At 36.4% G+C, this 16107-nt stretch overlaps 1 protein-coding gene across 1 annotated transcript; it reads right to left on the bottom strand.

Moving 5' to 3' along the window:
- Nucleotides 1-1175: 1175 nt before the first annotated feature.
- On the bottom strand, nucleotides 1176-5752 carry LOC111890364 (uncharacterized). The gene is made up of 4 exons (XM_052770790.1): nucleotides 5395-5752; nucleotides 4547-5200; nucleotides 4062-4480; nucleotides 1176-1193 (listed from the first exon to the last, which is right to left on the bottom strand). Exons 1-4 carry the CDS (start codon nucleotides 5750-5752, stop codon nucleotides 1176-1178), a joined length of 1449 nt encoding a protein of 482 aa, XP_052626750.1.
- Nucleotides 5753-16107: the final 10355 nt, after the last annotated feature.

Raw genomic sequence — 16107 nt, 5'->3', positions numbered from 1 at the left:
ATCCAAATTCACTCATAAAACAAGATAACACAAAAAACTTTTGGTGATCCATAACTTATTCTTAAGTTATGTAATCCTTTAAAACATTAACACCAAATTTTGTAACTCCAAAAAAACTTTGAATCAATTTTTTTTTTTAAAACCTTTTCATATCCATAACTTATGGAGGTTTCAAAAAATATAACTCTTTAGATCAAACTTTTAAAACTAATAAAATAATCATATTATTTTATCTTTTATTAAATTTGACCTAATTCAACTCATAAAGCAAATTATTCAAATTTTACAAATAATTAGTTTTTCACAAGAACAAGTAATTATCGTAAAATTTGACAAACTTCATGTTTTTTTTTTTCTCTTTTTTTTTCAACTTTGAAAATAAAATATTTGCATCAATATAACAGAAAACAACCCGTGGCTCTGATACCACTGTTGGGTTTTGAGCATTCTAACACTTCCTAAGTGTACATGCAACCCTAAATACCTTGGATCTATGTTTTCTCTATTATACATGCAAATAAGAACTTCCAAGGTATTATCCTAATCTAGCATATAAAACAATGGATATAGTAGGATAGAATACATACCTTTTTGGTGTAGTAAGTCTTCATGAAGCTTGAGTGCTTAGTGCCCCAAGTGTGACACCTCAAATGGAATCACAATCATCAAAACACTTGGAATGACTTGAGAGAATTCTACACTCATCAAAATCGGCTAGCCCTTTCTTCACTATCTCTAGTGGCCGATTTTTCCTCAATAATAAGATGCTTATATAGTTACACAATTAGGGTAAACTCTTAATTGTCATGGCTTTCCATTTCCTTGGATCCATGGGTACAAATACACCATGGAGCATCCATAGACCATCCTATGGGTTTTAGCCCAACTTGATTATCCATGGAGCATTAGCCCACTATACAAGTATGGATGATTTACACAATCAACCCATATATTTAATTAGTCTTCTTTTGATCACTTAATTAATCCTAGATTAATTCTTGATCAATACTAATTAAATAATCTTATTATTTTTATTATTAATATACTAGGACTTATAATATATTAATAACCATAAGTGTCTTATTTCTCTCATTCAAGTGCATGATGGTATGCAACCCAAATGGACCATGCCGGGTCGAGTCAAGTCTTACCAATTATAGTTATGGACTTAGACATTAATCCAACACATACCCCTACAAATTTTTGTGATATATGATTTTAAAAGCTTTTTAAATGCTTTTAAGGGGGAGAATACAAGTAGAGCATGATATAAATATGTTTTATCGGACTTAGGACTATTGCTAAATACCTTGACTCCTGTTCCTTGTTTGGTTCTGGGCTTTGGGTAGGATCACTAGTCCGACTGTCAGCTAAATCATAGTTATACTCATTGAATACATACATGAATATTAAACCCATTTTTAAAGAACATATTAACTCAGTTGCTTAGGTTGAACAATTGAGTCTTTTCTACAAATCAGTTACAGTTCAAACAATCATTCTAGTAAACTATAATAGGTATAATTTAGAGGATCATTCAGACTACTTATAAAACAGAGAAACATACATGAGTCAATACATACATACTATTACTATACATTACAAAACATACTATAACAAGAACAAGATAGCAAAAATGTGAGATACTATTTCATGGCATAGCAATATCCTTGCTATGTCACGTTTTATAACCAGTCTCCTGACAGGAGAGCGTGAGTTTGTGTATAGATCTATACTGGATTGACAATCCTACACCTTGCTGCTAGCTACAGTAGGAACTGCAAGTCTACGAGTGACAAATGTCATACCATTTTCGACGCCTGAAGAATGTTGTGTTTTATACTAGTCTATCAAGTATGGTTATAACCTTATCACATTTTAACCTAATTTAGCCAGTTTGGTTTTTAAGGTAGTTAATGCATTCAATAGTGTATTTTATACAATACTACTGTAAATCTTCATTTTCCATTACATTCATACAATGATATTCTCACACGAGAAATGCATACTATTTTTAGAATAAAGATAGTATTACAAATATGGAAAACATTACATTATACTATTTTAAGTACAAACTTACATTTTACACTTTATTCAAGATAACAGAGCATTCAAAATAGTTGAGTCTTGGTAGAAGACTACTTTTCATTTTAGTAGAATATATAGGATTTTCTAGGAAGTATACAAACATTTTCATTAAACAAATACAAACATTTTCATGAAACAAACGCAAACATTTGACACAAAAATACTTATGAACTCACTCAACTTTTATGTTGATACTCTCTTTCAAAATAACTTGTATTCTCAGGTCACCAGTAGATAGGTACATATGACCAGGTTTTTGAGAAGACGTAGCATGTTCAAGACTCGTCTTTTATTTTGTTAAATACATATTTTTATTGTCTTACAACTATACATAGAACACACTTGTATAAACTATACTATTAATGCAATGGATGTTGTTCCTTGTGTTACTATTGTGCATTGTTATGATACTGTACATGACGTCCCCCGCACCCGAACAATTCCGCCGTTCTGGTTTAGGGATGTGACAAAAGACCATGTGGGGTAGCCCATGGCTTATTGGTGAAAGACCATGGGGGGAGCCCATGCCACTTTGGTATAAGACCATGTGGGGGAGCCCATGACATCCTTATATGTTTGTATCCATGACTTATGTGATATATGTAGCTTTTATAGCTAATATGATATGTGTTATGTGGATTGTGTGTGGGGGTATGCTCTAGGGAACTCACTAAGCATTAACTTACAATTTGTGGATTTGTTTCAGGTACATCCAAGCCTAAGGGCGAGGGCAAGGCTTGATGGCGTGGCGTGCACTCTCTCTCAGGTGTTTCTATGGGACACTGATGTTTTGAAATAAAATTATAATTGATATGGATTTCGAAAACAATTGTATTTGGGATTTCATGGTTTGTGGGAAGTAATTTAAGTAATTAAAAATGAAAATTTTCTTTTGAAAATTGGGTCGTTACACTACCCCAACTCAAGATCATTCGTGGGGTATCTCGTCTCATGCGGCTTCAGATGCCGCAAAGTATAAGCTATCACTCGTCCTCTCTGCATGAGGACGACCCCTAACCCGGTGATGGATGCATCACAAAAAACCACAAAATCCTCGATTCCCTCAGGGAGGGTCAAAACCGGGGCCTCGCAAAGTCTCTGTTGAAGGGTCTCAAATGCTGAATGATGCTCGGTGCCCCACCGGAAATCCACCCCTTTCCTCGTTAGACGAGTGAGGGGTACTGCAATCTTCGAGAAATCCTGAATGAATATCTGGTAATACCCTGCCAAACCCAAGAAACTCCTAATAACTGAGGGAGATTTCAGAACCTCCCACTGCATCACCGCCTCAATCTTGGCCGGATCGACCAAAATCCTATCCTGGTTAACGAGTTGTCCAAGGAACTGAACCTCCCGTAACCAAAACTCGCACTTCGAGAACTTAGCATAAATCCGTTCTCGCCTCAAGACTACCAGGAGCTGATGAAGATGCCCCTCATGCTGCTCTCTGGTCTTGGAATACACCAAAATATCATCAATAAACACAATGATCAAACGATCAAGCATCGGCCTGCATACCTGATTTATCAAATCCATAAATACCACAGGCGCATTGGTGAGCTCGAATGGCATCACCACGAACTCGTAATGTCCATAACGAGTTCGGAACGCGGTCTTCTCCATGTCCTCCTCCCTCACCCTGACCTGATGGTACCCAGACCTTAGATCTATCTTGGGAACCAAGATACTCCATGCAACTGATCAAAGAGATCATCAATTTGAGGAAGGGGATAACGGTTCTTCACCATTTAATTGTTCAACTCCCGGTAATCAATGCACATCTGGTGTAAATCATCCTTCTTCTTGACGAATAAAGTCGGTGCTTCCCACGGAGAACTACTTGGATGGATGAACTACTTGCCTAGCAGCTCCTGCAGCTGAGATGACAACTCCTGCATCTCAGGAGGCGCCAAACGATATGACACCCTAGAAATCGAGGCCGCACCTGGAACGAGTTCAATCATGAACTTGACCTGCCTCTCTGGAGGCACACCGGGTAACTCCTCCAGGAATACATCAGCGAACTCCCTAACAACAAAAACAACGACAGCCGACACATGATCCCCAACCCGCGTATCCACACGCTGACCCTCGCAGTTGATCATGGCACCGAAACGTCTCATCCAATCCATACCCACAATTATGCAGGCATACCTCATGGGAATAGGAATCAAATTGATCAGAACAGATACCCTGAAGATCTCCAGAACGCAACCCTGATAAATTGAAGAATCAGAAACCCCATGTTCGTTGGTGATAGAAACTCGCAACGGATACTCCAAATCCCCTATGGGCAATGCAAACTCCCTACTAAAAGACCGAGAAACAAAGGACCAACTTACACCCGAGTCAAACAACGCTAATGCAGGAATGGATTTCACTCGAAATTTACCTACAAAGGTACAAATATATGAGCATAAAACAAACATAATCAATAAGATAAGGGATAGAAACATACCAGTTACAACATTTTGTGTTGCACTGGCCTCCCAGGCAGTAAGCTGGAAAGCACGACCTCGAGCCCTCGGGGGCTCCGTCCTGCCCTGACTCCCGTCAATGATCATCAAAGTAGTCGGTGCTGGAGCCTGCGCTGGCCTGGCAGCGAGCGATGAATAGTTGGCCTTCACATGGCCAACCTGGTCGTAACGATAACAAATCATGGAACTGAGTAATGGAGCCTGGTGGCGGCAATCCCTCGCCATGTGGCCCTGCCGACCACACTTGTAGCACCCAGACGATGATCGACAAGCACCCTCGCGCACCTTGCCGCACTTCTCGCAAGTGCGGCCCTTTCGGCCCCCAGATCTGACATTAGTGGTCTTAAACCACTTTGGTGTAGGCTGCAACTGCGTCAGTGCCAACCTCAACTCTTTCGTCTGCAGATCAATCTCAATCTCACACTGCCTGGAGGCCTCCTGCATCTCCAACAATAAACCATAGTGTTGTGTAGAAACAAACTGCCTAATCTCCGTCTTGAGCATACTCAAGTAACGGGTCATCTGAGCCTGCTTAGATGCAGCAAATTCAGGGTGGAACATAGCTCTCTCCATGAACATCTTGGTGATCTCTGTCACCGTCTCAGAACCCTGTCTCAAATCCAGATACTCTTGCACTAAACTCTCACACTCCACAAGTGGAACATATCGGGAGTGAAACATCTCAAAAAATGATCCCAAGTCACAACAACCCTTTGCTTAACAGAATAAGAACTAGTAGCGAGCCTCCACCAATCCTTCGCTTCGGACCTTAGAAGGTTTAGAGTCAACCTGACCTTCTGGTCAGCAGGGCATAAACACGTGAAAAAACATCCCTCCACATCAAATAGCCACCTCATAGTTGTGATCGGGTCATGAAATCCATCGAAAGTCGGGGGATTTGTAATATCGAGGTCCCGATACTGAAACACCTGCCCTGTCCTAACACTTGCATCCGCCACGGCTGCAGCATCAGCCGTCTCAGCAATGGCTGCATATCGATCATCAAAGAACTCCATCATCGTGGTCTTGATAGACCCGAACATCTTTGGAATCTGCCCCCAAACAATAGTAACCACCTCCTCGTGAATGATCTCCCTGATGCGGTCCTCTGACAATGCTGGCCCACCCTGACTGTCAGCTCCTGATTCCGACCTGGATCCGATCTCAAATCGTCTTGTAGTCACCATATTAAAAATACATCAGGTTGATATCAGATAATCCACATATCATAACGGGGAACCAACTCCCAATGAAGCCCTAGGGGTTGTGACTTCCTTGCTACACGTACGGGTCCTGTGCTTTCAGTAGTACGAGCCCATACTACCTTCCACACCTACCCGTATTTATCTCACGAACCATCACAATGCCCTAACAATACTCATAAGCATAGCCAAACACCTAATCCTCACACCCTAGAGGAAAGGCTAAACATCTCATGACTGGCTGGCTGACCCCACATTACTCATCCATGAAACTTCCACCAACTTGTGTTGCCCTGGCCTCCTAGGCAGTAAGCTGGAAAGTGCTTTATAGACATGCATGTCCAATGCATGTCTTGAAGCCAAAATGGGTCAAAAAGGTAAAATATGACTTAAACTCTGTGCATGGCATCAAGACTTGGCTAAAGACCAGATCCAAACCATTATAAGGTCACCTTGACTTGGAGATTTATAAAGTTGCAACCTTTATGAAATCCATCCATAGCAACATCCAAGAATAAGGAGAAAAGGGGACAAACTCAAGATCTAGCTACATAGATGAATAAAAATCGGATCTTGGACATTTATAAAGGTCCAAAAGAGTGCCAAACCGAAGATGAGAGCTTTTCTTGCTAGATCCTTGCTTCCTTCTTACAACTTCTCATTATTTTGCTCCAAAAGTACCACACTAGCTCACAAAATGAAAGGGAAGGGTGATTAGGGTTCACAAGGGCTGATATGGGGGTTTGGAGGCTGATAAAAGATCAACCTTAAGGACTTAAGGAGGTTATATAGGGTGCAAAACCCTAAAATTTAGGGTTTCCCACCCAACCATCAACACGTCGAGTTCTCCTCACCAACTCGACGAGTTGGTCCATAAAAATGTGCAGCCCAAAAGCTTTTCAACACGCTGAGTTGAGGCTATCAACTCATCGAGTTCCAAAGGAAAAGTTTCTTTTAAAGAATAAATCTCATACCTTGAAATTGGGATGTTACATACACCATGTACACACAAAGTACTCTAAGGCCAAAATTACACAATTGCCATTAGGGCTCCTTTACACCCTTTCTTGAAATTAGGGACCAAAATGCAAAACATCTCAATTTAAGGATCAACAATGGAAGTACTTCAAAACCAGATGTTACTATTTGGATTGCTAAAGGCGAAGTGGCACATAGTTGAACATGCGGCACGACTGTTGGACTTAGAAATTCTATGATATATCATATATGCATTTATCATAATGCATAACATGGTAGTAGAAGATAATTGACGAAATATTGCACACTATATCCCAACGGAGCCTAAACACGTTCAATTTCAACTAGGAACAACAAAATATTTGCATAGAGTCGTTGACATTCAGGATGCAAATAAACACAAACAACTTGGAGAGGACTTGGCGGATTATATCTTCAACGGTAATGAATAACGAATAGCGTTGTTTAGGAAAAATAAAATATGTTTTTTTGTACTATAATGTTTCTTTTTATTATTTTGGATGTTATGTGTAATTTAAAAGGTATGTTATTTTTAATTTTTTAAACATTATATTTTATTTAGATATTATGTTTTATTTAAAATATATTTGTTTTTAATAAAAAAAAATAAATTCGAAAAAAATAAAAAAGAAATTATAAAATGGAAAAAAATGGTGTTATAACATTCTCTTAACATGGTGACCATTTCTGTACTTTGTGTTATAATACCATTGGTGATGTGACATATGAGGTGGTACCAAAATGGTGTTATAACTAGTTACTCATACCCAATTCTTTAATTGAAACTAATCAATCTGCCATGTTCCCCATAGTTAGTCACCATCGTCACTTGTTGTAGTGTCGTCCATGTCTTCAACAACATTCACATCTCCATCTTTAATCACCGACCGTCCTTCACATCTCTATGAGAAAGATATATGGTGAATTCGCATTGTTAGATTCGGTGACTTCTCACGTTGTCTTTTCTAATACCACTTTGAACCACAACCGTCGGCACAAGATGTGATAGAAAATCAAGGCGGTGCATAGACAAATGGAGACGATGGACTTTGTAAGCAACTCTAGCCCCTTTCTTCTCCGGCTATATGGGTTCTAATTTGCAGAAACTGATTTTAAATGTTTACTTCAGGTTTGTATCCAGATTTCTTATCATGATTAATTCTTTGTGGAGCTCTAGATGAACCAATTACTAGGTCATCAGATGATGACCAGGGGTTTTCCTTCTTGACCTGGATAAAAAAAAACGAACAAAGTTTACTTCAGGTTTGTATCCAGATTTCTTAACATGATCAATTCTTTGCGGAGCTCTAGATGAACCAATTATATGGTCATTAGATGATGACCACCAATGGTTTTCCCTTCTTGATCTAGATGAAAAAAAACGAACAAAGTGAGTTTATTTTAGGTTTTGTAACATTCTCCTCCTTGGAACGAATGTCGTTGATGAAAGGTTTTGGGGATTCCGATGACGATTCCATACCAGTACACATCAACTGGATAATAAGCAATGTACGGTAAGGATTTGGTGGTGCTGCTTGGATAACAAGCAATGTACGGTAAGGATCTTGTGGTGCTTTGCATCATAATAATGTTGCTGAAGTTTCTTCTTTATTCTCCATATTTCTAGCAACAATACATTTATCTTTATCATTTTCGTTTGTTAGGTTTGGATGTTCAATTTAGGTTCTTTGGTTTTTCTTTTGGTGTTTAATTTTAGGAGTATAACTGTATAAGTATTCAAGGAAGAATATGCATATGTTGTAATTTCCTAGTCATCTGATGTTCTATTTTTATTGATTTTTTTTTTTGGATTTGATGTTCATTTTGTTGTGCTCGTTGAAGGAAGATGAATGGTGGTGGTTCTGGGAGGTGGGCATAAGGTAGGTGGCGGATGATAATGGTAGTGGTGGTAATGGGAGGTAGGAGGTGGAAGGTGGCGTGATGGGAGTTGGTTTATAGGAAGATGAATTGGGGGTTGGAGGGAGGTGGATGGTTGATTGTTGTAGACATGAACCTTTCCAAATGAGGGAGTTGTCCATATAATAGGTCTACATAGGCATATTTAACACGCTACTTTTCCACGAGTTTAATGGTCTATTGCATAAAAAATTAACTTTATGGACCAAATCAAGCAAATGAATAAAGTTTAATGTGCTATATTGACATTTTCTCTTAAATTATTTGTTTTATAATAAATTTATGTTTTATGGAGAAATTAACTAAACTAACAAACATTTTAAGTTTTATTTTAAGAATATATATATATATATATATATATATATATATATATATATATATATATATATATATATATATATATATATATATATATATATATATATATGGGTAAAGTGAATATACCTAACAACCTTATATAAGCTTAGGTACCTAACCTCATCAAACTACGTTATTTTGCATTAAATTTTCATTGCAATCATCCAAAGTTCTTAAACTTCATACCGAAACTTGATTTACTTCAAAAAAATTTGGAAATTCATCATTATATTTCTCCTACATCCTTTCATTTGTAGCGGTAGGATATGAAGCCCATCAGGTGGTATTCGAGAGAAATACGTGATGTAAAAGAAAGATATTGGTGAAAGTCCAATGATTTTGGAAGTAATCAAGTTATGGGGTTGAAATTTAAGAACCTTAAGCAATTACAATGTAAATATGATACAAACCGATGTAGTATTATGGAGTTAGGTACCTAAGCTTATATAAGGTTGTTAGGTATATTCACTTTACCCTATATATATATATATATATATATATATATATATATATATATATATATATATATATATATATATATATATATATATATATATATATATATATATATATATATATATATATATATATATATATATATATATATATATATATATATATATAAATAACCATTTTTTCGGAACACTACATTCCAAACCCGTTTCTTATTGAGTCATCCACATGGTTAACTCGACCTGTTAGTACGATCCTGTTATATATACATATACCATTTCGTACTTACAAATTTCGGACGTTTGGAATTACCTGAACAAATTATTTTTTGTAGAATATCTTCTAAAGTTCTAATAATGGTAAAGAGCTTGAAGTTTTGTCAGCATGACTCATTATTTTAATTATGTTATGTCGTTTTTAGATTATTATTTTAATATTCGAAATGTAGTGTGTTTTTACTTTTGGATGAAATATTTATTTTGAAGCAGATTTGGTGCTATTTAGGCTTTTTATGTGAGTAATATATGTATTAGAAACAATTAATACAAGTAAAAACCTAAAAGGTTACAAAAACAATCTTTTTAAGACTCCATACAATATGTTAATTTTAATATTTTCGCGGCATGACGATATATATGAAGGGGTTGTTACTGCAATATGAAAACGTGAAGTGGGTCGGGAAATTATTGCTACGTTGCAACCTACCCCGACACGGGCAATGCTTTTTAAGGCATCTTGTTTTGGTCGGTGGGTCGATGTGTTGATAGATGTTAGGATGTAGAATGTCACCTATTACTTGCTATATAATGAGGTAGTGACCCATCCCCTATATGGTGTAGAAGAGTTGTTATTTCTGATAGGCGTCTATTGACTATTTTTTTATAAGAGAGATTTCTACATTGTCACGGGCATACGGTTCGGGAAGTATTTTGTAGGAGACACTAACTAGAGACTCCATGAAGAAATTAAGCACAGAAGAAAGAAAACAAACAAAATTACAAAGGGGAAGATAAAAAAAAGTATGAAGAAGAAACGTAAAAGACATATATAAAAGATAGAAAGATAGAAGCGGTAAAACCCTAATTATGACGGAATGATGTCATCCTGAAAACACAGTCACGTCAAGAAAACTGACAGAATCAAATGCTCAACCGTCGCATGACACCTGACATTAACTAGTCCAGCCACATTAGTAGACAAGCCTACGTCATAATGGATAAGATTAAGGAAACTTCATAGTGTGCCCTCGGGATATGACAAAACTTTAACGACAGCGATACCTAATATTACACCTTAGCACCCAAGCAGACTCGCCTCTATGTCGGCCGACATCACCCCCCCCCCCCCCCCCCCCCCAACATCTTTGCGATGGCCTCCCATCCAAAAATCCAATATGAAACAATGGTGGGAAAGCCGCCTAGCAACAAAACGACATTTACAGACAACAACAGAAGTGGTGTACACACCACCAACAACATACTCTATGAGCCGGTCACAACTTGGAGCACGAAACAAAGGATGCCTCCACTAATAAACGTCATGGTCTTGTATCAAGACCGACGCTTCTGTCTCATAAATAAGAGGCTTCGACCCATGTCTTACTATATAAGGGGAACGATCATACACGAACCAATAAGATATTAAATACTCATCACTCTCATATATATGTCTCTTGAAATTTACTAACTTGATCGTCAAAGCGTTCTCATGGGACCTCCTCCCGGTGCACGGGTGACGATTCTACTTCCTTGTGTTCCACGACTCGGCATCAGGCGATCTACCCACGAGAGTCATTCCAGTCAGAGACTTTGCATCACAAAGAAACTAACATAATCAACCTAGACAATTGATATATTTGATTAAATCAACAACATAACATGTATAGTTTGGAGCAATATACTATAGTGATATGTAGATTGTCTCCTTTTTCCCTCAACTACAAACATGTACTCTTATGCATGAGCAAATGGACCGAACCGGCTGGAACCGGCCCGACCCGGGAACCGGCTTCGGCCAAAATCAAGAACCGAACCGGCCTGGCGGTTCTACCCATTTCGGTTTCGGGTCCGGTTTTTGTCAGGTTTTCGATTTTGGAACCGGTCTGATTTGACATGTTTCCTTGCGGGGCTTGTAACTTATTCAATATTTAACCAAATCAAATGTTTTTATAGTCTAAACTTAACCACAAAACCTAAAATAAGTGTAGGAAAAAGATTCAGGTCAAAAAAACTTAAATTGAGTGAGTTATGCACATTTGAACAACAAAGTCAGATTACGATTAATTGTTGTAACATAAAAAAATTCTGCTTTCATACTCTTCCTTGCGGGGATTGTAACTCATTTAATTTTTAACCAAATCAAATGTTTTTATACTCTAAACTTAACTACAAATCCTAATCTACATGTAAGACAAAGTTTCGGGTCAAAACAAGTTAAAATTGAGTGAGTTATGCACATTTGAACAACAAAGTCAGATTACATTTAATTGTTGAAACATGACACCCTTCCTTGCGGGGCTTGTAACTCATTCAATTTTTAACCAAATCAAGCGTTTTTATAGTCTAAACTTAACAAAAAATTGTAATCTACAAGTAGGAAAAAGATTCAGGTCAAAACAAGTTAAATTGAGTGAGTTATGCACATTTAAACAACAAAGTCAGATTACATTTAATTGCTGAAACATAAAAAAAATTTCTGATTTGACACCCTTCCTTGTGGGGCTTGTAACTCATTCAGTTTTTAACCAAATCAAGCGTTTTTTTAGTCTAAACTTAACTACAAATCATAATCTGCATGTAGGAAAAAGATTCAGGTAAAAAAAAAGTTAAATTGAGTGAGTTATGCAACTTTCAAAATTTGAGTGAGTTATTCGGTTAGGATCCCGGTTTTGGGCCGGTTCCAACGACAAGTTCTTACTGGGTCCCGGTTCCAAAAATTGACGAAATTATAGTATAGTCTTAACCCGACCGGTTCCATCGGGTTCCGGTTCCGGCCGGTTCCCCGGTCCATATGCTCATCCCTATGTACTCTAAAACATTGATTATACGAACTCATTTCCAATAACTTAATGCTAGATGTGTTATGGGTATAGAGATTTTCAGAAATAAGAGCAACAATGACAATAGAAATACCTAACTTTTTAATTCGGAACAATACTCTGGAACTAGGGGTGTTCACGGGGGGGGGGGGGGGGGGGGGGGTTCGGTTCGGATAGTAATAAAATTGTGAACCGAGACCACGGGGCGGGTACCTGATGCGCACTAACCGAAACCGAACCGTATTAACAAAAAAACCGAACCGAACCGAACCGTATGAAAGCGGGTAACCACGGTTCGGTTCACGAGTACCCGGTAAAATATAAAAAATTAAATTAAACTGAAACTACAAACTCCAATTTAGTTATCTCTTTCTTAAAATTAGTAAGTCAAAGAGTTTAAAAAAAAAACATAATGAAGTTTAAATATCATATCTTATAATTTGTATAATAAATACAATAATAAAAATAACAAGAAAATCAAATGAATTTAGAATTACAAAATTGGAGTTGCCGATATATATATATATATATATATATATATATATATATATATATATATATATATATATATATATATATATATATATTCGGTTCGGGTATCCGCGGATACCTAAACATGAAAACCAAAAACCGATCCGTTGATATCCGGTTTTTTCGGTTTCGGATTGGCCGGTTCGGCTTGGTTTTTCGGTTTTGCGGTTTTTTTGCACACCCCTATCTGGAACGTCTGTACATTTTAGATGTATTATAGAATATATTTTTCAGTCTGAAATGTAGGGTATCATATTCCAGATGTCATATATTGCCAACCACCGGGTACTCCGTAACAAACATTACTACTTGCATTTCGAACAAGGTGGTTAGTTTGCAAATTTTGAAAAAAAAAACTAGTTATTTTTATTAATACTCTCATTTATATCGATTAGTTTAGTTAATTTCTCATCTTTTTATTTGATTATATCTATTATATATTTTTGGATGAAGATCTTATTGTTGATGTAATTCTGTAGTGACCCTATCAATCACTTATTAAAAAAAAATCGACAAAATTAACCAACATAAATAATCAACGAGAAAAAAAAACAACTTAGACGAAGATAATATTATGTTGTAGGGAGTAGGCATGGTTTAACCCATAGTTTGCCAACATGGACACGGTGTATAGTTTGCCACCTTGCTTGCATTATGAAATAAATGTCACCACTATCCTATATAGAGTGAGGTGGAGGGTCTTTGTCATGTAGAACCATGAGACTACTCCTACTAACCTTAATCAAAGTTATAAACAATAAATAATGATATACATTAAGAAACGTGATTAAAAAAACTAAATAATATTTCTTCTTTTACAAATCTTATTACCAAAATAAAAATATTTTAATGTATACAATTTTCCGTGCTAAGAGCAATTATCGCCTTCAATATTCTAAAGTTCACATGACTCCAACAAATCATAAACAAAAAAGAACAAAAACAAAATACTCCAAGATTTAATTGATGTGGATTTGTTGTCCCCTTTCATAATTAACTAAATCTACGACACTAATCAAGATTATCATCAAATTTATTGTCTTTTTCATGAATATGCTCTAACATGGATATTTATTTATTTTGTAAGTAACAAGACGAATTCATGATAGGAAATGAATGATGAGATGAGAGACTACTTGTATTATTCGTGATGTTAGAGATCCGTCAATAGGCAACCCGATAAAGATGACACCCCGTCATGAAAACCAACCCCTCATAAAAAGACAATTTGTCTATTTCGACCCCCAACAAATTGTTCACAAGCACACACTACCCCACACTACCCAATATTAAATTCACGTGGCTTCGTCTCCTTCCCCTAAATTACTAAAAACTTCCCAAAACCCCTCTTCTGTGTTTTTATTATTCCTCCCATCATTTTCATTCACAAGACAACTCCACAACATATTTTTTATATAATCTTAAAAGTTTAATATACCCACTCAACCAATGGGGGTTTGGAGGGTGTTTTGGTATCGCTACGTTGATTATACCTATTTTTGTGTATGTCGCAATAAATGGTTTAAATTGTATATGGAATGGATCTTATATGATTCTTTTTAGATGATCATTGTAGGAATAGAAACTAGAGAAAAATGTTTTAAAATGCATGAAAAATGAAGCAACATATTATATTATGGGAAAGATGTGGACAAAAGAATAAGATGTGGAAGTTTGCAAGAAGAAAGGCAAAATAAGTTCACATGGACGTCCCAGATAGCTTCTACTTCTAGTTCTAGGACGCTGACCCTCATACATGATGCCATTTCAGGCCATATAATTTTAGTAGATTAGCATCTTGTATGAAATCCGAGGACTTCGCCAATGTCTTGCTTTGCGTCCATCGTCTCTATAACACCAACATTTTGGGGTTAGAGTTTTTATCCTTTTTAGTTAAATTTATTTTTTGGAAATATTTAACTTTGACACAAGTAGATTTGGGGTCCGAAATGTCAATGAATTAACTAAATGAGGTTAACTTAGTAAAATATAGAAGTTAACCAGACGTTGGAACCTTTTAGAGTGCACGGAGTGGGCAACAGGGGAGAGACATTATGCCTATGTGACATCAAATAACGGTGTCATAACATGAGGAACACCGTCTCCCTCTCATGTTATTTGGTGTTATGTTAAGAGATGTTATCGTGATAACATATTGTAACGGGAGTCTTTCTTTCCTCTCATTGGTTGCACATATTTATATATCTCCCTATCTCTCTCCTCTTAACACTATGTGTTATAATATGAGAACATTACCCCCACTTCATGTTATTACATGTTGTCTATTTTCTTCAATTTGTGTTATAACACCATTTTGACATGGCTGGTGAGGTGGCAACTTTGGGGTGTGATAACATGTTGCCTACACCCACCAGCCTTAGAGCATCTCCAACCCACCCCCAAATGTCATTTTTTCCTCCATTTTCTCCCCCATTCTTCTCCAACCCTACCACATTTCTCCCCCTATATTTGGAGATATGAATAGTATTACCCCATATATGGGGTGATACTATTCATATCTCCAAATATGGGGATGAAGTTTCAGTGTCTGGTTTAGTCCCTAATTTTATATATTTATACATTTGTAGTTTATTTTATCTATTAGATTTAATTTAAATATAATGTTTAATATTTATAATATTATAAAATATAATAAATTATATTAATTAATCAAAAATATAAAATTATTTTTATTTGTTAAAACTAAATTAGTAGAGGGTGTGTTTGACAATCTATCTAAGTTGGAATAATAGAATATACTTTTTGGGGTTAAAAATGGGGTAAAAAATAGAGTAGGATTGAAGATGAAACACTATTTACCCCATTTTTTATTCCATTTTTGGGGGAAAAAATGAGAGTTGGTTGGAGATGGTCTTAGCGGTCAAAATAGAAAAATAAGTAAAGAATGGACAAATGTAACAACTAACAAGTGACCAAAGTTTAGAACATAAGTCTTTCCCTCCTAATTTTCATCATAACTAACTTTTAAGAGCTCAAGTGTGTGTCGATTTGAGGCTAGAAGATATCCAAGGTCTTTTTTCCAAAA

Source organism: Lactuca sativa, chromosome 4, assembly GCF_002870075.4.
Source record: "Lactuca sativa cultivar Salinas chromosome 4, Lsat_Salinas_v11, whole genome shotgun sequence".
NCBI lineage: Eukaryota > Viridiplantae > Streptophyta > Magnoliopsida > Asterales > Asteraceae > Lactuca > Lactuca sativa.
The sequence above is the reverse complement of the archived record's forward strand: the minus strand, read 5'-3'. Positions and strand labels throughout refer to the sequence as shown.

Excerpts from the sequence above, each read along its gene's own strand:
- LOC111890364 (XM_052770790.1), bottom strand. The coding sequence starts at position 5,752 with ATGGTGACTACAAGACGATTTGAGATCGGATCCAGGTCGGAATCAGGA. Across the intron at positions 5,201-5,394 it reads GCTATTTGATGTGGAGGGAT|TGCAAGAGTATCTGGATTTG; the intron begins GTTTTTTCACGT and ends GTGAGAGTTTAG. Across the intron at positions 4,481-4,546 it reads AACACAAAATGTTGTAACTG|GTAAATTTCGAGTGAAATCC; the intron begins GTATGTTTCTAT and ends GTACCTTTGTAG.